General features: G+C 40.6%; 2 protein-coding genes across 5 annotated transcripts in view; both read right to left on the reverse strand.

The window, feature by feature from the left end:
* LOC125287274 (carbonic anhydrase 4-like) overlaps positions 1 to 1,211 on the reverse strand; it is a 39,194-nt gene extending 37,983 nt beyond the window's left edge. The window contains exon 1 of the mRNA XM_048232860.1: positions 1,132 to 1,211. Coding sequence (XP_048088817.1) covers positions 1,132 to 1,153 — 22 coding nt within the window. The 5' untranslated portion in view covers positions 1,154 to 1,211. The remainder of the gene's footprint in view (positions 1 to 1,131) is intronic.
* On the reverse strand, positions 1,145 to 24,337 carry LOC125287272 (carbonic anhydrase-like). 4 transcript variants are annotated; one of them, XM_048232857.1, is made up of 16 exons: positions 19,805 to 19,894; positions 19,558 to 19,618; positions 19,072 to 19,092; positions 18,500 to 18,673; positions 12,886 to 13,043; positions 12,649 to 12,738; positions 11,630 to 11,708; positions 11,330 to 11,496; positions 9,759 to 9,876; positions 8,624 to 8,650; positions 8,189 to 8,365; positions 6,515 to 6,747; positions 6,210 to 6,299; positions 5,550 to 5,622; positions 4,797 to 4,960; positions 1,145 to 1,219 (listed from the first exon to the last, which is right to left on the reverse strand). In XM_048232857.1, exons 1-16 carry the CDS (start codon positions 19,862 to 19,864, stop codon positions 1,181 to 1,183), a joined length of 1,731 nt encoding a protein of 576 aa, XP_048088814.1. In that variant the 5' UTR covers positions 19,865 to 19,894; the 3' UTR covers positions 1,145 to 1,180. The 4 variants fall into 4 exon arrangements, with proteins under 4 accessions (XP_048088814.1, XP_048088810.1, XP_048088809.1 ...); XM_048232853.1 differs by lacking the exons at positions 1,145 to 1,219; positions 19,805 to 19,894 and adding exons at positions 2,178 to 2,958; positions 24,146 to 24,337; XM_048232852.1 differs by lacking the exon at positions 1,145 to 1,219 and adding an exon at positions 2,178 to 2,958.
* Between the last annotated feature and the right edge of the window lie 464 nt (positions 24,338 to 24,801).

A 24,801-nucleotide genomic window follows, 5' to 3' on the forward strand; every position in this document is an offset into this window, starting at 1 on the left:
CACTCCTGAATAAGCCTTGCATTGCACTTTGCACCACCTTGCGCTGGGTGTACGATATCATTTTTATAAATCATATTGTTATGTAGCATGGTCATATTATACACCATTTGAAAGATGTGTAGTGTTTTTACATGATCAAATTTATCTTCCTATGTCTCAATTCAAAATGAACCAATACAAATCCATGTTGTTTCATCCAATATAACTTGTGTAGATGTATAGTCCATCTTATTCACACCAATTGAATTGAAATAGAAATGTAATTATTCCATATTTAGTGTGGTCATTCCATATCAGAGCCCCTGACATACAATCCAAATGAAACTTCAGTGTTACTTTTCATTTGAGATCAAGATTATGCTTCTACACAAAGGGGTTCACATGTAGTAAGCCTTTGATTTTCAGTATGCATTTTGGATAGCCAAAAGTCCTATGGGGAGTTTCATTATTAGGCCATTTTACAAAACACATTGCGCATACTTTGGCAAATAATGGTCTAAAGTACTCATATTTGCATTCTACATTGATCTACTTTGATACACAGCTTCACACGACATGGTGTTTAGGGCTCAGTTGTGTTTCTAAGTCATATCAAGTGACTTAGAGCAATGGTTCTTAACTGGTCTTGCTTCCACAACACAATTTCCCATGTTCATTAAGTCGCGACCCCATGAACATGTCATAAACAAGTTAGGGTTAGGGGTTAGGATTAGGGTTAGGGATATTGAGTTCCATATGGTTCACACCCATTTGACTAATTTTAGAAATTACTTAATTGATCAGAGTACATGACCATAAACCTCAGGCTTATGTGCGGTGCTGTCTTACAACATGGGTCAATCTTTGCTGATTTCTTCATCATAATTCAATCATAATATGGTTAAATAATATTTAGGTATATAAAATCCCATAGAGACTATAAATGGCAATAGGTGACCCCATTCTATTCTTAGAGATACAGATGAAAGAAAAGAGCACTGTTGCTTAGTGCACCACCATGTAGTACTAATGTCATTACAGGATCTCACTAAAGAGCAAACTCTTGATAAGTTCACTCACTAACTGAGAATGCAAATACAGATTGTTTGTACAAGTTGGCAACTTCATAGAAATGTAATTCCGCATTGTTACCTGTGGTTGTGTTTTCCTTCATGTTGCTCCAATGGGCGTGCAACTATGCTCACCTCATTCTCTTGAGACTGCGAAAGTTTGTTGAAAGCTGGCCAATGCAAACAAACACAATCAAAAGAAACAAGAAATGAGTAAGTTTACATGGCATAAATATTCTTTAATTCTCATTGACCCTTGACAGAGTGTGTGATGATCTGATGTGGCGTATGTGTGTGATTGGGGATATGTGTTGGGTTGGGTACGGTCTGATTGTCCTTATATTGAATAGTACGAAGTGACACGACCGGGACCCGGTGACAGAGGCAACCTGGTCAGAAAAGGTAAATTAGTCGTCAATCATGACACCTAAGTGACTAAGAAATCAGGCAATAAAAATAGAGTTGGGTATGCATAGCAGTGATATCAGAAGCCATGTGAGTTGATGATTCGCCCCAACAACACTAAGACAAGGGCCCCCAGCACCAAGCCTTTGGGCACGCTTGTGGCGAGGCAGTGAGATGCGTACATATATCCTAGTCATGACACATTAAACGATCCCCAAGTGAGGTAGGATTCAGACCAGGAGTGTGCTTTGCCTGTAATGCCCATGTTTGGGAGTATGGATGGATAGCAGGGTGCGGTGGTTGACTGTGTCAAAAGCAGCTGATAGGTCAAGCAGGATGAGAACTGATGACTGAGCTACTGCTCTGGCAGATGTTAAGGCTTCTGTCACAGACAACCGAGCCATTTCAGTGGAGTGGCCACTTTTGAGGCCAGACTGATTAGGATCAAGGAGGTCATTCCATGAGAGAAATTCTGTGATTTGTTCGGAAGCCACCTTTTCTACATCTTTTATAGAGTAGCATGGGAGGAGTGAGACCGGGAGAAAGTTCTCCACCTGGGTGGGAGCAAGGGAAGACTTCTTAAGCAGGAGTTACCCGAGCCAGTTTAAATGCAGTTAGAAATGTACCAAAAGCCAGTGAAGCATTAATTACATGTGTGATTGCTGGTGTGATAGGAGATGTAGAGAGGCAGACAGAACAACTGCAAAAAACAACAGAAAAAAATAATGTCTCAATATTTATTGTTGATCATACATCATCTTATTACAAGATCCTTCAAGATAGTACCATAATTTATTGATATCAGTGAAGAATACATTTGTTTACTTCTTTCCTCATTTAAGGGCCGGTCACACCAAGAATGATAACTATGACCCCAACGGTATCTTTGTCATGTTGTTATCGCTATAGTTTACGTATGGACGTTGTCATTCATGTTAGCTAGAGCGATACTTATGTTATCGTTATCCTTCTTGGTGTGAACTGCCCTTTACAATATTAATGTTCTACAAACTGCATATTAATCAATATGATCAGTTTACAATCCTGTTCCCACTTCCATTTACAAAACATTAATAAATAAACATTCAAAATATATACTCTAAAACCTGAAGAAGTGATTTTGGCCTTACACTGTATTATTCATGCCAGACATATGATACATTTTACTCCACTACTCCACAATTTATTTAAGGTTTATCTATTTAAAAATTTATTTATTTTAAAATCAGCGTTTAGCAGCACTGATTTGGAATGATGGATGCTGTGTGATATGGTGCAATGAAATATGATAGAATGATTGCATTTGTATATCTTTTGTCTACTGTATCTGGTTCATCCACAGAGTAGCAAAGAGGGACGACAGGACCAGAAGGAGGGAGAAGAGGCATGAGGGGGGAGAAGAGGAGTGATCCTCGGTCACGGTTGTGTACACGTGTCGGCCATTTAGTGGCTGTACAGGCCGGAATACGTTATTCAACCCAGTCATTTTGGAAAACTTCTTTATCTGAGAGAGACAGAGAGACAGAGACAAAAAGAGAGAGAGAGAGAGAGATGTAAATGATGAGATGCAGATTATATTTGTCTCCTGATGCTGTGGGTCTGCAGTAGAGGAGTGGTAATCTGGGAGAATCGGGAGAATTCCCAGTTGGCCGGTAACGTTTTGAGGCCATGCTGGTTACTGTGTGAGTTTAAGAGCATGGTATGAGATATGCATGAGAAGATGGGTACAGACTACTGTAGATTTTAGATGAGTGGCTGAAAAACATGTTTGAAGTAGCCCCCCACTCTATTAAGAGTGTCCCAGTCCTGCCCCCGTGTGTGTGTGTGTGTGTGTGCCTGTGTGTGTTTGTACGGGTGGACACACATGTGTCTACAGTACATGTGCTGGTGAATACAAGTGCGTGCATGTGCATGTGTGTGAGGATTCAAGTGTGTGTGTGTGTGTGTGTGTGTGTGTGTGTGTGTGTGTGTGTGTGTGTGTGTGTGTGTGTGTGTGTGTGCGCGCGCGCGCATGAGGCTGTGCATTCCAGACCACATATTCCACACACCTGTCCTGTTCTGCACAGACACTCAGCCTAATCTCTCTCACTCTGCCATTCTTCAAATTATAGGGTGAACCTAATAAAAAATACAGCTTTGACTGTGACCCCACTCAGCAGGGGCAATGTCTCAAGCTAATGCATAGCTGTGCTTCCTTTGTCTGCAAATGTACCCTCAGTAGTAAATCCCCCTTGGAACTCAAAATGTCAGTCATTCATTTGATGGAGGCGATACTGTGTTGCCTGCGTGTTGACGCAAACGAGTGCTGGTAAGCATGTGAGATCAGAGGTATGATCAATACCCACATGTAGCTAGAGACAGGGGGGGGGGGGCAAAAGTACACCCTGTACCCCAGTAAGAAAGACAAAGCAAAAAGAAAGTGGAATAAAGGAAGAAAGATCATGTGTGGAGTGTCCAAATCTGTAAAACTGACAGACCTGCACTACTTGCTCCTTAAAACCATTCTACCTGTAAACCTGACAGACCTGCACTACTTGCTCCTTAAAACCATTCCAACCATTCGAAACATCTCTATGTTAGGTCTTTTTTCAGCCACCAGATATATTATTACTGATTCTAAGGAGTTTTCTGGCAAGCAATTACCCTATGTCAATGTCCACATCCTGTTACAAAACACCAACAGGGTCACAGCTAGGTTATGTCTTATCTGTAGGAGTAGGACATGTCACCTGATAGCGTGACACCCCACATGTGAGCAGAGAGTGAGCCAGAGAATGAGGAAGGAGGGAGCGTGTGGTGCGTGGCAGCGTGGTGAAGCCCGTCAATAAAGAGGCTGTGTGACTGATCTGGCCATGTGAAATGTTTTCAATTCATTCCTTTTTTATTCAGAAAATCTTGACGGAGTCTGATATTACAAGATTGATCATAACTAGGCAGATGATGACATTTGTTTTTTTTTTATTCACTTGAAGACGTTGATCTGCATTGATCTGTACTTGATGTTTACGAGGGACGGTCTCTGCTTTTCCCAATAGCATAAAAGAAAAATTCCAAGACTGCAACAACAAGGTGAGAAACTCACCAAGAGTGTCGTCTCTCTAATTTGTCATTCAAATTTCTGGTGAAGCAGAAGTGATTCCATTGGGTGGACACCGAAAACTAATTAAGAAGCCTCACTAGTGGTTTTAAAAGCTGTGGATTACAAAATAAGGCTTTCCTGAGCTAATATTAAAAATGGAAGTGCTTTAATGTTTATCTGCTACAAGACTATCAGCCCAAAGCTATCATCCCAAAAATGAAGTTGAAGAGCATGAAAAGCAAGACAAAATGGGGTCTCCTTACCAGGTTCTTACTGACTCTGATGGGCTCTTTGAATACGGTCCATATTACAGCCTCGTTGCAAGTGGGAGTGGTGAGGGAACCCTGGTATCGGTAGTACTTTGTAAGATCCACATCCCCAATGAGGGCCTTAAGAGATATGTCCTGGTGCAGTTCAATGGTGCTGTCTGTGGGGACATGGGAGAACAATCACAGGCTCACTTCATGAGGAACACATTACCCATCCATGCCAACATAGTCATACATACGTTCAGGTGAGCACATCCGGGCTTACACAACTAGTGATCCTACTGTTGCAATTTAAGTCAATACAATACATCTTTGTCAAAACTATCCTCACACTATTAAACATCCACTTACAAATGTCAAGTGAGTATGCAAATCACTGGCTTAATTGAAATACAAATGATTATACTGGCAGCTAATTGTTGCAACCCTTTGTTGTTTGCAATCCTGCAAACACCCACACCCTACACTGACTATACAATAGCTCACTTAATCATCATAGTAATCATAGTAATACATTGTCCACTCTGTAGTATGCTCACTTGGTAACCTGCTTCTCTTAAGATACAGAGGCTCTGGATTAGAAGCTTGCCTTGCTCAGGTAGTTTCGATATTTGAATCTCATTTCTCAAAGAAGCTTCCTCTTGCTTGTAGCTATATTTTGACATTTAAATGATATTGCACAAGGTTGTGCACAGACACACAGAGTCACACACACACACACACAGACAGACACACACACACACACACCTTTGTTCTGGATCATTGCAAGGTGGTCTGTAAAATTTTTCCAGATCGCTGGATTGTCTTCATCATCAGTTTCCTGAAAGGATTGTGAAGGAGACAGAATGATTAAATGACGGAATGCAGGACCTGACAGATTTCTCCATTATCTTAGGTAGACTTGGGAACTAAGGGATACCCAAATAATTGTTCAGAGCACTTTTACCGAATGTAATCAGGTGTAATATCATACTACGCATATCATAACGATCAATAATGACTCCAGTGTACGGTCGGACAGTCAGGTTTACTAGCAGCAATACATAATTACTCTAGACACATACAGAGACATACTTGATTACATTACTCAACTTATGGCAGTACACTGTAGCTCAGAATAAAATGGGACCAGCATGAATACGATCTGACCTACAAATAGCAAAGCATCCTGACCTACAGTACCATGGAGGGGACAGACTTGTCCATGGTCAAACCCATCTTTCATATACCGATCTCTCTTAGAGCCTTCCAGTAAAAGGCCATTACTTAAAGTTAAAGGTGATGCTTTTATCCATTCTTGAGGGGGTGAGAGGTCTACACAAGAGTAAACACTTCCTATACCACTAATGTGACTGTCTGTGAGTCTCTCAGAATCAGAACCTTGTCCCCAGGGTTCTGGAATGGTACCTGAATGAAAAAGCCCAGCACTGCGAAACCTGTTGTGTCACTTGGAGCGGCATCTGCTGATAGGTTTTCATTCCTACTCACAATGTGCATCTAATAGGAACAGACAGAGAAGGCAAGAGAGGTCTGACATTTGGGCTTAATGTTTGACAAACGTAGTGTATGATATTGATTCAGCGTGATCATAAAGAAATACATGGTAAAGAGACATTATTGGCAAAAACTAAATTGCACAATGACAGCAATGGGAACACATGGCAAATAGTTTAAAAACTAGTGATCCAAACTCCAGTGTAGTGCTCCCTGACCTCCATTGGGTAGACCTCGGAGTCTAGTGCATGCTCTGACCCCCCAGAACTGCTAGCAGAACCTTGGTCCGAACTATCACTGCCATCGGACTCCGTGCTGTCTGAGTGGTTGGAGCTAGCCAAGTCATGCGCTGAGCTGTTCCCCCAGTGGAAGTGAAACTGTAGGGTGTCGTACATGTTAGGCAGACCCCCTCCTCCTACCCTAACCATGCCTTCCTTTAGCACAGCTTTTACTAGAGAGGGGGAAGGTGAGAGAGAGAGAGAGAGAGAGAGAAAGAATGGTGTAATGATAACAGAAATAAAAAAGAACATGGTCATATCAAAACAATCATGAGATTGAGGAAAAAAAATACTGAATAGATTTTAATGTAATGAATACACATTCAGATAGTGGTGTGAAAGGCTAGTTTTAGATCGTAACTATAGAGGCTAAACAGAGATATACACTTTTAATCGCCATATGTTTGAGAATGAAATAGTTCCAGCATGATGGCATACTGTAAGTTTGCATGTGTGTGTGAATTACATTCATATCATGCTAATTATTTATGTGTACATTTAATGCAAATTCATATACTGTACATCCACAATCAAACATACAGTAGTGTGTGTGTGTTGAAAGAATTGTGAATAAACATTATAGTCTAGTGTATTTCTTGTGTCTTTGTTCTAGGCAAGTATCCTTTGTTTATCCTTGAATGATTATAATTCATTAGAGTCTCTCTAGGGACCATTTGGCTTATCCTCAGGTGTGATTTTCTATTGTATTCACTAAGAGGGGCAAGGATGGGGGAAGCACACCTCCCATGGCTGCCACCATTTGGCCATGTGCAAGCATACCTGTCAACATTTAGCTTTCCAAAAACGGGAGATTTTTTTTCAGGGGGTGGATGGTCAGTGTTTATACCGGATCTGTGTTTGCATCTTTAATACGTTTCATACACGTGTTTCAACACTGCATTTCGGTCGTTGCTTTTACCTTACCATTACCTTACGCATGCCAGTTATGTATCCACCAGCTGTCTGCCTGCAGCCTACTTCCAAAACTCCAAAGCTGTCAGATTTGGTTCCGAGGGCACAAGTTCAGTGTATCAACAACACTCAATAACAGTTTATGTGATGTGTTAATCAATTAAATTCCCAACAATTTCACAACAGCTAGTTCTGGAGTAGGCCATTCAACTAGCCCGCTTGCTTACGACGAGACTCAGCCAGGCTGCGCAGTCGGCACCCGCTTCCTTATTTGGGTTTTGGGTTGCCAGGTTTTAGCCTATGACAAAACGGTTGAAATTGAAATTAAGTGATCGTGTATGTGTAGGGTGTATTTCAACCTGAATGTATCAATGATTTTAATAAAGTTTGATGGGCATGCAAATTACGGGAGTTTTCCAGGAGAAATAACAAAACGGGAGGGTGCTGGGAGATGACCTTGAAATACGGGAGAAACCCGGGAAAACGGGAGTGTTGACAGGTATGTGTGCAAGTTGGGGTGCTCCTAATTACCTAATTATCGACCGTCTTGGAGGAAGCCCCCCCCACCCCTCTTGTTTGAAACCTAAATAAGTTTAGTAAGAAGTCTTGTCTAGTTAGAGATAGTGGCGAAACTCTTCCATGACGTGTGTGTGTGTGTGTGTGTGTGTGTGTGTGTGTGTGTGTGCACGTGCACGCACATACCAGTGTGACCATTGTTGATGAGATAGTCCATTGTGTGTTTATTAGAGAAGCCAGAGAAACTGAAGGAACCCAATTCGGGTTTGTACGTGGCATTGTGGGAGTTAATGTTAATGGGAGACTGGCTCTGCCCGTTACAGAAGGCTCCACTGATGTTAGTCCAGTGGGAAAGACCATGATCTACAGACAGGCAGACAGGCAGACAGGCAGACAGACAGACAGACAGACAGAATATTGGTAGGAAGACCCAGTACGCAAAAAGTCATGCACAATCATATGAAGAATCACATACAGATGATCATGAAAATAAATGAATGAACAAAGGCAAGGAAATGTTTTTTACATGAATATAGGCTCAAAAAAATAAATATGAACTGACGTTTGCTCACAAGAACAATGGGTGTAGAGTGTATTGTAGTGAGGTTTTGTGGTACTCACCGCATTCCTTGTAACACCATTCATGGCCTGAAATGGAATATTTGACATGGGTGTGAAACACGAGATATTGTGATGAATAAATTACTCATGGATGATTATTACAAAGACAACGTCCCAATACAATTAGTGTGGAAGCTGATGACACCATTCATGGCCTGAAATGGAATATTTGACACAGGTGTGAAACAAAAGATGTTTGTGATGAATTAATTGCTCATGGATGATTATTATAAAGACAACATCACAATACAATTAGTGTGGAAGCCAAGCTTAAGCACTGGGAAAAAAGCAAGATGACCAGGAAACTAAGAGAAAACTAGAAAATAAACACTGACTAGAATCTATGAAAGTAAGTATGAGTGAGATCCGACCCCCTGCAACTGAGCATGGGTGCCTATTCTATATCATGTACATGTGTATCATGCACACTGTGGTATAAGAGAGGCCAGTCCCACCTCCACATCCAGAGGGTTTGTATGGGTAAGATATCTCCAGCTGATCAGCAGGCTACACAGGAGGAACACTTAACATTTGAAATATATTCCCATTTGTTCAGCACTATGTCCACACAAAGTCGGCTATTTTTTAAAACTGGATTTTTCCTCCTTCATATTGGTGAAATATTTCCATCCACATGGCTACCCTAAAACAGCCATTGATGTCACAATCCAAAAATTCTGTTTTCCCCTGTCCACACACAAACACCCAAACAGAGTTTTCAAAGAGTTTTTTTTTGATGACAGCAACTGCTGTGCTAATTTGCTATTCACAATGTGTAGTCATTCAAGACAAATGAACAGTCTTGTTGATGTTTGGAATAGCCACAGTCAGTTGAGTCAGTTTGTTTCCCATTTGCAGGCCCAGCACTGAGCAGGAAGTTTCATGGTGTTTTAAGCCCCCAACGTTGTCTTCAAGGCAGCGCTGCCTGGAAGGCGCTAGGGTTAGGCATGGGTTAAGATTAGGGTTAGGGTTAGGATTAGGTGCCTTTAAGTCGACGGTGGCAGCGCTGCCTGGAAGACGACGTTGGGGGCTTAAAACACCATAGAGCGTGCAGGAACACCAGAGGGTGTTTTCACTCACACACACAGGGGGAGAGGGAGGCAGCTAAGGGTCAGCAAAGGGAATAAAGTCATACCAGATTCATCTGAAGTTGCGGCACCCAGGGTTGCTGAAGCGTAAACATTGCGTTCATGGAGTGACTGCTGGGGGCGATACAAGTCAGAATCTCCTGTCTGCTGTGCGAATCTTAGGATCTGAGGGAGTGAGGTGAGGTGGGGTGGGGGTTACAGAGAGAGAGAGAGTGAGAGGAGTTTCTGTTTTAATTTTGTTTAAAGTTAAAGAGCTTTGATCCATATCTGTATGCGAGTCTGTATCTGTATCATTAACTTCTCTCAATGAAACTACCACAAACTCTTCCGAATGGTTTTAACCCCAAATTAATGTGAATGTGATGAATGTCTGTAGTGTCTGCAGTGTCTCTTCTCTACAGAGATGTGGAAAATTATAGTCACAAGTCATTTACTGAGATTGAGTATCTTGGAGGTATGTTAGGAGGAAGCAAAGACAATGACTAGTTGTTTTTTTTTTTTTTTTTTTACAATATAACCAAATACCTTTGTAAGTTGGTGGTTTAAGAATTTAATTTGAATTAAGACAGTAAGAACAAGAACCAGAAAAAAAACACACTTTTGCCGTCACAAAATCCTGGCCTCACTCTAGAGTATACACGAGACAAGCAATTGTGTTACATCTACTGAGAAAGTCTGATTCAGGAAATGGCTCAATGGTATGTAGACCTGGTGATGAATTTCCATTTAACTGATGGGTGGTTGAGTTTAACTCCATTACGTTTCTAAAAGGAAGTCTCACAATACTGTAGTCATTTAGCAAGGCATGACCAGGAATATAATACTGGCAGAGATTTTACTCACGGAGGTATCACATATACAGACTCTTGTGTAACATGACCTTTCACTTCAGTAAAGCCACCTGTCACTTTATGTGAATCTTACATGACAGTTGAAATTCCTCTAAAACAAGAAACTCCCTCACATCCAAATTAGAAATCTCGCTACACCACAGGCAGTGGCATGTGATAAAACAATGTGTTGCATAGATAGCACTGCGCTGATGAAACACTAGATTGGAAGAGTTAAGAGTTTACCTTAGCTGAACACCGCAGTGGAGGGGCATATTGTCAGTCTTTTCATGCACGGAACTGCAAATTCATGTTTACTCACTTGGAAAAATAAACATTTATCAACGATAGGACATACTTTGTGCATACAGCCGCTGATATCATATCTCCAGCTGACTTAATGAAATAGATAGTTCCTTTGGAATATTCATGCTTACTCATTTGGTAAAAGAAATATTTATCAACGTTGTGATATAATTGGTGCATACAACCGTTGTTATCATTTTGACTGCTTACCAACTGAAACAGGTAGGCCTCACTATGTAAACACTGTTTGCATGGCTTGCCTAAGATATTGGTTTTGGCTACTCACGAATTTGTGTATTGTTAAGAACAAATACAGGGCTTTGATGTTCAAAAGTATAGCAATATAGCAAGAGAGAAAATCATAAATACACTTCACAAATGTGAACCTGTAACTTGGGAAATCAATTATAAAATTGTACCTTATCAAATCTAGCATATGCTTCACATATGCCCCCCACCCCCTACCCCGAAGTGCGACTTACCAGATCTTCACTGATGCGGATTGGCTGTTGAAAAACAGTCCAAACCACAGCCTCATCACATCCAGGCGTGGTCAGTGAGCCATTGTAACGGTAGTACTTGGTCAGGTCGACGTCCAGCAGTAAGTCATGAATGGAGATGTTCAGTGCGGAGAGACTTGCGTTATCACCTAAATGGGAAATAGGAGGGAAACCATTCACCAACCAAGATTACATGACTATCGTACTAGGTCATAAGAAATGAATGTTTTATGTTGATGATTGAACAACAGATTAAAGCAATATCATAAGCCCATGGCTCACCCTTGTTTGGTATTTCTGACACAAAGTCGGAGAAATTCTTCCAGACTTCAGGCATGCCTGTCGCATCCCCTTCCATCACCTATGGTCAGAGTAAATCTCATAGTTATGGGCCCTGGGATTGTACCCTCAATGGGGCCTGCACAATGAAGAAAAAAATGTTATATTTCTCTGTTGGAGTTTCTTAAGCTTTCTTGGGCTTCTTGGTGGCTTTTTAAAGAGGATTTGGAAAGCAGAGTCATCCCCATTTGCTCTCTTTCTATGTACAGAATAAGATGAAATATTTCAAAACAGTTGAGCATTGAATTTTTCCACCACAAAATAGGCTAATAATTTCATTCATTGCCCTTAGTGACAGAGAATTCACCAGTAGGCCTACCACGTTTCACCTATTTCATTTGCTGCTGTTGTCTTGTCAACAATGGCACGCAAGTCATAGTGCAATGGATGCAGTTGATGCTGTTGGAGCTACATTAGTTTGCTTTCAGTAGTGGTTAATTTCTTAGTTAATTTGTTTATTATGATTTTGCTCACATTAGTAATATGTATTTTGGTGATATTCTTTTGCTCGTTATTTGTTTAGTTAATTGTTTTGATTTATATGTGTAGTCTTTATTTTTCCGTTAGTTTACTAAAATATTTAGACACCTGGGGGCAGTAGTGGGCACAGGTAAAGGTGAATATAGGTAGGAAGTAGCAGGAGGCCTGTATGCACCTGGGTGGTGGGCACATGGTTTTTTACCAGCGCGAGAGATGCCGTGTATTGTTTGCTGCAGCTGGAACTAAATAAACCATCCAAAAACCCGAATCCAGCCTGGAATTGATTTTATTTCTTGCCTGCGTACATTACCTGCCCAGGGTGCCAGAAGTTGTCGTTTGATTTAAGTTTAATGTTATTTTGTTAACAAACGGCCACTACAGATGCTGTGCTGTGTAATTTTCACCTACTTTGTCTACAAGCAATTGAAGCATATTTTAGCAACACTGACCCCATGTGGTACTAATATGTTACTACAACTTACATCAATAAAGAATCCCAGCACTGAGAGGCCCTCCGGATCTGCTTTGGCCTGAGTTGCGTTATAGCCTTTCTTCAGACTGACAATATGCATCTGAGAAGACACAAACACACACATACATGCGTGCGCATGAAAAGTCAAAGAACAGAAAGTCAAACACGCCAATATTTGGCATACCTCTTCTACCTCATACACTCACACACACACTATAATAATTGAAATGTAAGCCTCCTCTCTGACCTCCATGGGGTATCTGTGGCCATCGATGGAGTGCTCCGACCCAGGAAAGTGCTCGAGGTCCTCCCGTCCCCAGTGGAAGTGAAATTGAATTGTGGAGTACTCGTGAGGGAGACCTCCGCCACTGACCTCCACCACACCGGCCTCCAGCTTACACTTCACTATACCAGGCAGAAAGACAGAGGGGAGTTGGCTTCAGACATGGCAATGAAGTTTGTTTGCTTGTTTGGTTTGCTTGTTGTTGTTTGTATTTTTATATGACAGAGAATAGTGTACTCTTACACCTGACAAGGACACAAGGAGCGCTCCCCTCTGATATTTAAACAGTCAAGGGTGGTCTGGCAATCTGGACGTTATGGAAAAGTCCAGAACGGCCGTGAATCCAACTGCCATAGGCCTATCTGAATATGCTTCATCAGTCAAGTAGCTAGGGCTGAACCGATTCATCGAGTTACTCGAATAACTCGATTACAAAAATTACTCGAGGCAAAAACCCTGCCTCAAAGCCTCGTTAAATTCCTATGATGCGCACTATACGCGCAGGGATCTGATTGTTCCACACGGACCGTTGTTCAGGAAGCACACCACTAGTGCGTGAATCGTGATACGTTCTGAATTAGCTGGCGCGATTGCGGAGGCAAGATGACCATAAATGGCAGAGAATGTCTAAAGTTTTCAAGTAAAGTTTTGGGATCATTACATACTCAAAAAGGAAAAGAACAAGCATCTGAACCGAAAACATCCACTACATGCTGTTTCACCAAGCGTCAATAAAGTAGGCTAGGGCTAGGCGTAGATAGATAGGCTAGATAGATTGATAGATAGCCTAGCCCTAAAGGTTATATCACGACATCGCTACAAATACAGTAAATTGGACAGCTTTATTTGCCCAGTTTGCCAAGTCATGCACAAGAGGTTGCAATTTTACAGAGAGCATTTTGAACATTAATTAATTGTTGGCACTGGTACTTAACTTAATAAACACTAAATGGGTAAATTGCAATAAATGGGCTTAGTTTTGGAGCCAAATGTTGGAGTTAGAATAAATACCTCTGTGCCAATTGCTTGATCATTTTACAGCCATGTCATTTTCGTTATGCATTATTTGTTTTGGTTGTTTAATAATAATGCAAAAAAAATAAAATCTGATTAATCGATCGATAAAGTGCTAGATTAATCGATTACAAAAAGAATCGATAGCTGCAGCCCTACAAGTAGCCTAATCAGTGTCTAGCTCTCCAAATAAATGTTTCACCCATGTCTATGCTATCAATTATCATTGTCATTTGAAAAAGAAAACTAGCAACATTTCCACCATCGCGTTTTCACGATAGGAGGCCAATGAAAAGGGTACAGTGTCACCATAATACTTGTCCACGAGCGTCACCCATTGAGAGTAAAGTGTCACCAATGCCAACTCTTGATGACAAATGTCTCATTACCTCACGCCACACATGCCTTTTTGCATGCCAACCTTCTAGTCTAAACGAATTACCCGAAAAAGGGTTAAATGTGGCAGTAAATAGAGCAAAAGCATATTGGTATCATTTGAATCATTTTATGTAGATTAATTGCAGGTGCCTACAACACCAATCCTTACAGAGAAAAAATGCAGAGCTTCGAATGAACCATGCAACGATTACTGCCCAAAATCTTATGCTAGCACATTTGGATATACCCAATATCTCCCATGCCGGTGGAAAGATACACATCAAACCTGGTATATTATTACTCACTGATTGGGTATAGGCAGAGAATGTCTAATAAGGGGAGAACCGCCACTCTCGGGAAACTTCCGGTTTCTGAACTGGTTGCAGTTCCAGTTCTGGTTCCACATGAGGGCGCTCACGAATAAGTGCAGAATGAATGGAGGTCTATGGAGCTGTACCCCTCAAATCCACTTTTCTCGGGATATAATTTTTTGCCCAGAAATTTGAATGTTGCATGCAAAAGAGGGGGCAGAGAAAATACACACCGCTGAGTATTATATTTTTTGAGTCACTTATTTGTTCTAAAAAGCCTTTCAAATGCGTCAATGACGTCATTCATTAGCAGAAAGCTAGTGTGTTGTGGGCAACAACCAGGGTGCGATTTGACAAAAAAACAGAGGGGGTGATGTTTTTTTTTATTATTCATAGACAAGAACATTGGACTTATCCTGCATAAAACGAGAAAAACGCAAAGGGTAGAAAGGCCCTTTTTCGGGTCCGTGGATTAGTCCACAACATGGCAAAACTTTTAATAACCCATATATGGATTTCTATTCAACGTCACGAAAACATGCGTGCACAACTAACAGGCAGAAAGCACCATAGAACAGCATCAGTGCTCTCCATGAAAAGACCCTCCAATTAACTTAAATCAAACACTCAAAATAATTCACTAAATAGCACAACGTGCTGTCAACACTCAGGAACAGGTCTGGAAAACTAGACTAAGTAAACAGTCGGCTCTGGTGAAGAATTTGTGGTGGCTTTTTCGGTTTTCCTGTCGGGGCATTGTCTGCAGCATTTCGGCGCTCTTTTATCCACAATTCTGCAAATTTGTGCGCAGGAAATGATGCCACCTCTGGACTATTAACACCAATGAACAGTAGGCCATTCAAAGTGGAGACGTGCATTCTGTTTCTTTCCTCCGTGAGGATGTGGTTCATCGCACTAAAGCCACGTTCGCACTCAGCAGTTGACACAGGGAGCGTGGAGACAGTGGTGAGCACTTTTTTCAAAGTCTTCCCTGCGACACCACCAGTGCATTTTCAGTTCATGAAATTCTTTGAGGAGTGTGGGCATATTTGTGTCGGCTATAGCAAGGCTTTTATGAATGGTCAGAAGTTTGTCATCCCCATAGAGCAACCGTTCATCTTCATCGGAGGGCCAATTTGAGGGGTTCAGCGCAGCCGCCGCAGAAAAAATGCCGTTGTCATCGAGCCTGCTCTGAATGTTATCGGCCAAGGAGATGAAAAAACGCTCACGAAAGGTCTCTGCCTTTCGTTGTTCTCCGTCACTCGGCTGAGACACATTAACCCCCTTAAATGTTTGCTTGCTGCCCAATTCCTCCTTCAGACATCGTATGTTCACTCCATCGGCCTTTCTCATGGACCTCAGTGTCCGCACAGCAACGCCCACCTCAGTATTGGCGGTGACAGCTGTGGCATCTCGTCTCTGAAGAAAGAGGGACAGGGCCTGCATCGTTTCGAGCGCGTCTTTCACTAATGCCATCTCCACCACGAAAAGCCACTGAGTCATCTTAGCATGAATTCCCTTACATTCATGGGCGGATTATGAAATTTCGGGCCCCTGGGCCCAGATGTATTAAGGGCCCCCCACTTATTGTTGTATATGTGGGAGGGGGGGTTTAGGGGTCCTCCCCCAGAAAATGTTTAATTTGTTTGATGTGATTTCCTGTATTCTGGTGCATTTTGGGGATGGCCAATACTAAATTCAATCAGATTCATAGCCTACATCCTGATTTGTTGATATTGAGGCAATGATTCCATGCAAAGGTTTGGGCTTCAGGGCCCCCTGACCCCTTGGGCCCCTGGGCCCGGTAGGCCCGTGCAGTAATCCATCCCTGCTTACATTTGGCCCTGTCTTTGGTTGATCGTGATGTGTCTTCGGCCAGTGCCGCGAAGAGTTTGACCAGGGCTGGATAGCTTTCCCAAAGAGCAGTCACAGATGTGCACGACGAGGATAGCCAGCGCACGTCAAACACCCTTCCTATCCTGCGAGCTTGCATCTCCAAATTGGAAGCGACAAGCTTTAACTCTTGCATGTTCTTTGGACTTTGAGAGAAGAAGGCGTACAGGGAGTCAGTGAACATCTGGAAATGACTTGCATCTGTAATTTGTTTGACAGTGTCATGGACGGCAAGTTCTAGTTTGTGATTCATGCAGTGAATGACAATCAGGTTGGGGTTAATCTCCTCGCGTAGGAGTGTGGCGACCCCCTTGTATCGGCCCAACATAGCGGCGGCCCCATCCGTTGCGAACCCAACCCAAGCGCAACATGTCTTTTGAGATACCCTGCTTCTCAAGGCACTGAAGCAGAGTGTCACAGATCGCCGATCCAGTGCACGACTGCAACTCAGCAAGTTGGAAGAAAAAATTGCAACACTCCCCTTCAAATGGAATTCTAATGTAAATTATCAGACAGGTTTTATTTGAAACTGTTGTGCTCTCATCAATGAGAATGCTGAACTTGTCGGGTGAGTTTTTAAGGAAGTCCACCAGAAGCACTGACATTTTCTCTGCAATAAACATCAGCATATTCCGACATGCCTTGTCAGAATGCAGCATGTTACCGAGGTCAACACCGTTGAGTTGTTGCAGTTCGACCAGGTGAGGCTGCATTTTGAATGACAGGTCAGTGTAGCAGATCATATACGCTGTGCGAATGCAGTTCTCTGTGGTTTTTAAACTATGCTCATGATGTTTCCGCCACAGAGCTGCACTGTTCTCAGTTGCCTTCTCAATTGCGGTCTCTTGTCTTTTTTGTAAAATTTCGATGCATTTGATATGGCTTTTACATTTTCCGTGCTTGCTGATTTTGTCATTTAATTGTTTTGCCGTTTTGGCTTTTATGCCTTTAATGAAGGCAGAGTCTATATGAAGCCTCTCCTGTGTGTGTGGCCCTAAGTCCCTGATGTCAGAACAAGCTTGGCACTTAACTCCATAGACCCCCATTGTTTTTGCACTTATTCGTGATCGCCCCTAGCGGAACTGCAGCAGATTGCAGGTACTATGGAGTTAATAGGGAGTGATCCGGCTCTCCGTAAACTGGCTCTGGTATAGGCTACTGAAGGTCTTGGGGTGAAAGGTCAAGTCAAATTAAACTGTGCCTATACATTTTCAACCTAGCCTACACAAAAAAATCTTAAATCGACATGAAATCGACATGTGCGCGATAGATGATACACATCATCCGTTTCACTAACAGAAATTGGTTCCAACGTCGTCCCTGCCTCTCACATACACATTTGCACGTTTGTTGGTAATGGCGCTTCAGTTTTATTTGTTGGCCTTGCGCAAAACAGACAGGTTGTTGCCTCATTATTGAACGACAAAGAATGAGTCGCATTGTACAGTATACTTGTCTAGCTTGCTACCACAACTACCATATTATTTGCAATAGGTCTAACCCGTCCATACACATCTTGATGATACACTGTGCACCAACCTGATCAAGTTGTAGACTTTGTATATGTGCAATGTCTGTTAGTCTTAAAAAGATGAACAGATACTCAAGGCCATTTATTGATAGATCCCCATTTACCATAATGATATGATGTACCTGTTGGTTTAGGCTACTTATATGAATGAAGGTACAAGGCATAATAATTAATCAATAATGATCATCTTTGTCAAATCTGACTCACTATTTTGAATGTGATACCTTCACTGGCACAATCATATTGTGAGAATGTATCATGTTAGACTGTGTGTGCCAGCGCGCGAATGGTAATTAGGGCCTATTTGGAAGAAAGTCCAGGGGCTCTTTTTAGTCCCAGTCCGTCCCTGCATGCACACTTGTGTCATATGTCAGAGCAAATTTAGCGCACACGCGGACTGCCCTTACCTGCAGCCATTTCTGTGAGTTTATCTGAAGTGTACATTGTTTACCTGAGTGTCCATTATTGATGAGTAGTTTCATGGTTTGCTTATTAGTAAAATTGACCAGGTTGAATTCCTTCAGGTCGTTTCTGCCCTTGACGTGTTCAGTGTTGATGTTGATTGGGGACTGCCTGTCCCCATTGCAGTTGGGATAATAATCGGCCCAGTGAGAGGGAGTATTCTCTATACAAGTAAAACAACGGAGGGAATCAGAGACAAACTCACATCGAAGTCACCTTCTCTACCAAACTAGGTGCACATTAATAACAATTAATCACTGTCATTAGCCCAGACATGTGTGAAATAAAGATGCTTTATTGCAAGTCATGATTTTGTTACATTCAGGAACTGTTAATTAATGTTATCCTATTCTTAATTAATAATCAACCATTAACATGATAAGTCTAATTTAAAAAGAAGCAGTATTAAAATAACTGACTTAAGTGAATGGGAACCATGCTTTAAAAATATTGTAAAAGGAGTCAGCATATAGATTTCGGTCAGAGAGTAAAACTAGTGAAAATAGACTTGAATTTTAGAGAATCATGGCAACTGTACAAAATGTTTCAAAGTCAACATACCACATCTTGTATAACACCAATCTGGGAGAAATAGAGAAAATAACTTAATTTTGTAGAGAGTAGGCTATACATACAGAATTCACTGACAAATGCTCTCGTATGAACTCGGAATAAACAAAATGGGATTGTGGAGATAGCCACGAAACTGTCATGCGACAAGCAGTCTACTCCATATATAGCATCACCATATGGATTAAGCCTAGTTCTAGACCGAAAGAAAACTTCAATGAAAATCTCCACTGAAAATGTATTTAAGTGCATTAACTTTAATCTACTTTAATTAGCCTAAGTGTAATTGACTTGAATCTACAGTACCACCCAATATACATCCATTTGATAAAACGTATGGCAATGTTAGCATATAAGATATCTGGAAGCTATGACAGAAGCATATAATATTACAAAGAGACCTTTAGATTGTTTACATATTTTAAGGAATTAGAGAATAAATGCGTTAGGGGATTACAATGACTTAACACTCCTCACCATCTGAAGCTCCAACAAGGACAACCACATTCACAACCAAGAGAATGACTGACAAGTTCATCTGGGGATAGAGAGAAAGAGCAAGAAAAGGATCAATGTTTGTGTATCTATATCTTAGAAACACACAAACCTCCTATTTTACTGGGAATTGAAGAATTGACACTGAAGTACTTAATAATCTTAGTCTTTCCTACCATATTCCCCTCCCAAAAAGTGAATCAATCTTCAGAGAAAGACATAAACCTACCTTTTTTTTTAATGATCTTGAGCACACCGAAGGCCCAAACAAATAGAATCCAAATGCCATGACACTATAATGGAATCACAATGACCTATTCTTGATGAAGTTCTGACCAACCACTGATGTAGCTAGTAAGTGAGGAGAGAGATAAAGGTGGAGGGGAAGACAACACTGTGTGACTGAAAAGATACAGGCGGCCCTCTGATGAAGTGAAAACACAGGAGAATAGGGGATCAATAGGGGCCATGAAACCAAAATGTACAGCTGACACCAGCACAGACATTCTCTTCAACCTTCAAGGGGCCTTGAGAAGACTGATACCACTTGTAAGCTGGTATAGAAAGTTCACAATTGAATGTTCCTACTTTCATGATTCTACCCGAGAACGAGGCTCACGGAAAGTATTAAATCTTCTTCAGAGCAACACCTTTGTTTGCCCATTCTTACTGGCAACCTATATCTTGCTTTTTTATAATGCTGTGTGATAATGTCCATACAAATTTATGCTCATCTTCCTTGTTCCTGTTAAAGTTTACACTTGACACTTAAGACAAACTTAGAACCAGTGTTGTAGTACTCGAGTCCGAGTCATTAGCTACATTTAGAGACTCGTGACTTGACTTGGACTTGAGCACTGATTGACTCGAACTTGGACTCAGACTCGTGCATTCGCACTCGCGATGACTCGACTTTTTTTTGCAATATACTGTATTAAGGCTATAATTGTAGTATGTCATTAGGCTATAATTTTAATGTCCAAATGATTTGTAATGCTAATTTTAGTTCAGGGGAATGTTAGGCTACTGCTTCGTGTCATAGCCTACATCGCAAATCACGTCATGTTCACATGCAAAGCAAACTAACGTTAACACCAAAATGCCTGGAGACATGGCCGCCGCCATTTCAATGTAGCAGGCCTATTGCCAGGCAATATTAGTTCTCATAAATGACATGACATTACCTAAGATTACACTCAGCCTAGGCTAAACATCACACACTGCTGCTGGATAGCTGATCATCGTGACTTGGTGAACAGTGTTTTTCCTGACTGACGCGAGAAGCGAGGTTCCATTCATTCATTTTCATTTGGGTCGTGCCCTGCCGTGCTTCTGTCGGATCGAAAGAAAAATAAACTAAAAGTTTTCCCGATCAAAATTGCATACTTCTTAATTTTGGTGTCATAAAATATAGACATAACATTAAATTGCCTAGTAGAGTGTCCATGTAGAGTGTCAATGTAAGCCTACGTGTCTGCGCAAGTGAAACTGACAAACTGAACCTCTTGTGGGTAGGCCAGAAACAACTATATTTAAAACCACGTGGATAAGCCTACTGTTACTGTTCAAACGAGCGATTTGATAGCCTAGCCTAACACTGCACGAAAAAAAAGGAAATAGCAAATTGTTTTATTTCTAACAGATGAATATCGTAGCAAATAGTATGGCGATGGCAGCTTAAAAAAACATTTATTTAACTCATCTCGCTGAAATGAACGTAGAATGTGGCCTGTTGCGCAAATAAATTAATTAGGCAGATGATCTGCATCTCCGTTAACCGAAAGCTAGTTTTCATCTCCATTGTTGACGTGAAATAGGCCTATGTCTCCATAGTGTCAGTGAAGTGATAACATTATGCAGTTGCAGGTAGCCAGTGTTCACGTCACAGGAGTCAGAAAGAAGCTACCAAGATGGGCCCTGTTCTGTTTCTGTCCCTCCCAAACTGTGCTAAAATTGTGTAGGCTATTCAACAGCCAGAATTTAAAAAAAAAAAAAAAAATGCCCGGGGGAGGCCCTTTTATGATCCACACTACTTCTGACAAAATATGGAGTGAGGATTGTCTCAAAATTATTTAAATATATATAAAAGGATATATATATATATATATATATATATATATATATATATATATATATATATATATATATATATATATATATATACATATACATACATTTATAAATATCCAAATACAAAATACAAATATAAAAATGTGACATACAAATAATATATTTTCGAGATTTGAAAATAAATATGCTTGACTTTGTATGTGGAATCTGCATTTGTGAATCTCCTTTTTGCTTTTATGTCGATGACGTAATTTTGAGACATTCCTACTCATAGACTGTATATATATATATACAGTCTATGTTCCTACTGCACACCAAGATCCACAAATAAATACCACTAGATTTGAATGTGAAGACACCCTCCACTGAACAACCAGCAGATGGCAGTGTTGCACAACATGTCTGTTATCAACTGATAGCAACTGAATCAGAGAGGGTTAAAGCGGATCTTTGACTGAATCTTTCCGACGCTGTTTTCCCTAGTTCAGTTCAGTCAAGTGGTCTATGACTAGGAGGATTAACGACATGGAAGACACTGGATTAAATGGATAGGTAAGTAATAACAACTAGCCAGAACGATTTATTATCGGTTTCGATGTGTAGTGCCGTTTTTAATGTCATAGACTGTATAAATAAGTCCATTTAGTCAGCATACAGCTGCTAACGTAAACAGCTAGCTAAACAGTTGGTGCCTGTTCAGCTTTGTTGGTGCCTGCACAAAACACATTAAATTAAGATTTCCCTTAAAATCCGATTTAGGGCCCCCTTAAAATAAAATGTAGTTTTCCCTAAAGTTATTGTGTCTTGCAACTCAAGTGACAGGCTGTGTTCTGTTCGCTGTTTTACAGATGTTGCAGATCTTAAGTTACAGATGTTAACATAGCTTCTAGGTTAACATAACGTGAGCTCAGCTGAGATCGCTATCTGACAGACAATATTGCTAAATGGACTTATTTATACAGTCTATGAAATAAAAAACGGGACTACACATCGAAACCGATAATAAATCGTTCTGGCTATTAGACATTCTCTGGTGTGCAGTAGGAATGTCTCAAAATTATGTCATCGACATAAAAGCAAAAAGGAGATTCACAAATGCAGATTCCACATACAAAGTCAAGCATATTTATTTTCAAATCTCGAAAATATATTTACAAAGACACGTTTATTTAAATAAATTAGTTTATTTATTTGTATGTCACATTTTTATATTTGTATTTTGTATTTGGATATTTATAAATGTATGTATATGTATATACATCCTTTTGTATATATTTAAATCATTTTGAGACAATCCTCACTCCATAATGGTATGGCTATGGTATGGTATTCTCTCCGATATAATAAATACACATTGGGTTTGGCAAGAAATTTGGCAATAGTACTTTCACACAAGTGATGGCACCCCTGCATGGAGACAGAAGATTGTCCGTTTTGCTTTTAAGGATTTCATCTGCAATGGGAAAAAATGGAACGACATGTACTGTAGGCTATGCTTACTTTAGTGCTGGACGTGGACTCGACTTGATCAATAGGGACTCGACTCGGACTTGACTCAAATGAGTAGTGGACTCGACTCAGACTTGACTTGGAATTTTTTTTTAATGACTTGGACTTGACTCGGACTTGAACACTGGGGAATCGAACCTGGACTCGGACTCGAGGCATAGTGACTTGACTACTTGCATAGTGACTTGACTACTTGACTGCTTAGAACCGATGACAGCTGATGATGGTGTGACAACAATAGATGTAACAGAGGATGGACCTGCAGACCGGTCTCCCTGCTGGCAAAAGCAACAAAATAGCCAGTCCTGAGGGTAGTGATAAAATCACACCAAACAAGCTTCCTACACCCACAACAGCTAGTATTAGCTAAGCAAAAACACATCTACTGCCACTTTGGTTTTCACATGTCAATTTGAACACCTTTTGCACCTTTCACAGAGCTATCAATGTTCAATATATTCCAGTATTGGATTGCATTGCAAATTTGTTCTAATTGCTTGTGATGTATACTGGTCTCAGTGACACAAATATGTTTAAATGAGTCTCTGTTGGTTTGACATGCAGAGAATAAGGTTGTCATAAATTGATAACTATAGTTATAGTTTAGTGTGTTAAAACCACAAAGAGTGCATGTTTATCGTCAATGTCTTTATAAATCCTTTAAAAGTCTACCTTAAGTGAACAGGCTGCTAAGACATATTGAACCTTCACTATAAGATCCCTCCTCTGTCAATTGAACATGAACATCGAAAAAACATTTGTATTCTTTTACCATTTTTTTTCTCCTTATCTCTCTTAAAAAAGGTTTAGGAGAAACGGGTCAGAATTCAGTAATATCTTAATAAGAGCTGATGGATTTCAGTAAGAAAAAGGAAAGAGCATTTTTTTTTTAAAATGTTGGTCTCGGTAGGTTAAATGCGAAGAATATAAGCAATAATAAAATAAACTTTTACCAGATTGTCTTCATATGCATTAAGCGCCTTTCACTCACCATGCCTGTCTGGTGAAGAATGTGTTGCTTCCTTTTTGTGGTTGGTGGTGGCAAGTTCATGAGCACCCATGTTCATGCCCCCAGACTGTAGCACTGTGGCTGCCTGGGAGCTTTAGCTGTTGGCTGCAGCAAATTCGAGGTAGAACCGATTGTTTTCAGGATCTTTTGTACCGACAGTATCTTAAGAAAAAGAGATCTATGTGAAAAATCGCCGGAATACTCTGGTAAGATAAATAATACATAACACTGCCCATTGTCCATGTATTTGTGTCATTTAATCGGTGGAAAATAAAATCCAAAAAAGAAAGGGAAAAAACATATTTTCATATAGTAGTGGGTAAGATAACTGGCATGATGTATTGACTTCACTGACTGAATCAGTATTACATGACATGCAGTGTAAATTAAAGTATTTGCATTACTGAATGGCAGCCTTGTATCATTTGAGAAGGTAAAGGTTACTTTAACAATTCTAATGTATGTGAATCGTTTGTATTGGTGTGTATCACCAGCTAGACTGTTCACCAGACGATGTGCTCTAATTACAATGTGTAAAGAAGTCTGTCTTTGAAAATATTACTTTAGAAAAGGACCAGCAGTGGGTGAGCCAATTGCCTTCACCTTTGACCTGAGAGTGCAAGAGTGGTGAAATCGCG

The sequence above is a fragment of the Alosa alosa genome, chromosome 22 (genome assembly GCF_017589495.1).
Source record: "Alosa alosa isolate M-15738 ecotype Scorff River chromosome 22, AALO_Geno_1.1, whole genome shotgun sequence".
NCBI classification, from domain to species: Eukaryota; Metazoa; Chordata; class Actinopteri; order Clupeiformes; family Clupeidae; genus Alosa; species Alosa alosa.

Excerpts from the sequence above, each read along its gene's own strand:
- LOC125287272 (XM_048232853.1), bottom strand. The coding sequence starts at position 24,205 with ATGAACTTGCCACCACCAACCACAAAAAGGAAGCAACACATTCTTCAC. Across the intron at positions 9,877-11,329 it reads TCCGCATCAGTGAAGATCTG|ATCCTAAGATTCGCACAGCA; the intron begins GTAAGTCGCACT and ends TCACTCCCTCAG. Across the intron at positions 6,300-6,514 it reads CCGAGGTCTACCCAATGGAG|ATGCACATTGTGAGTAGGAA; the intron begins GTCAGGGAGCAC and ends TGTTCCTATTAG.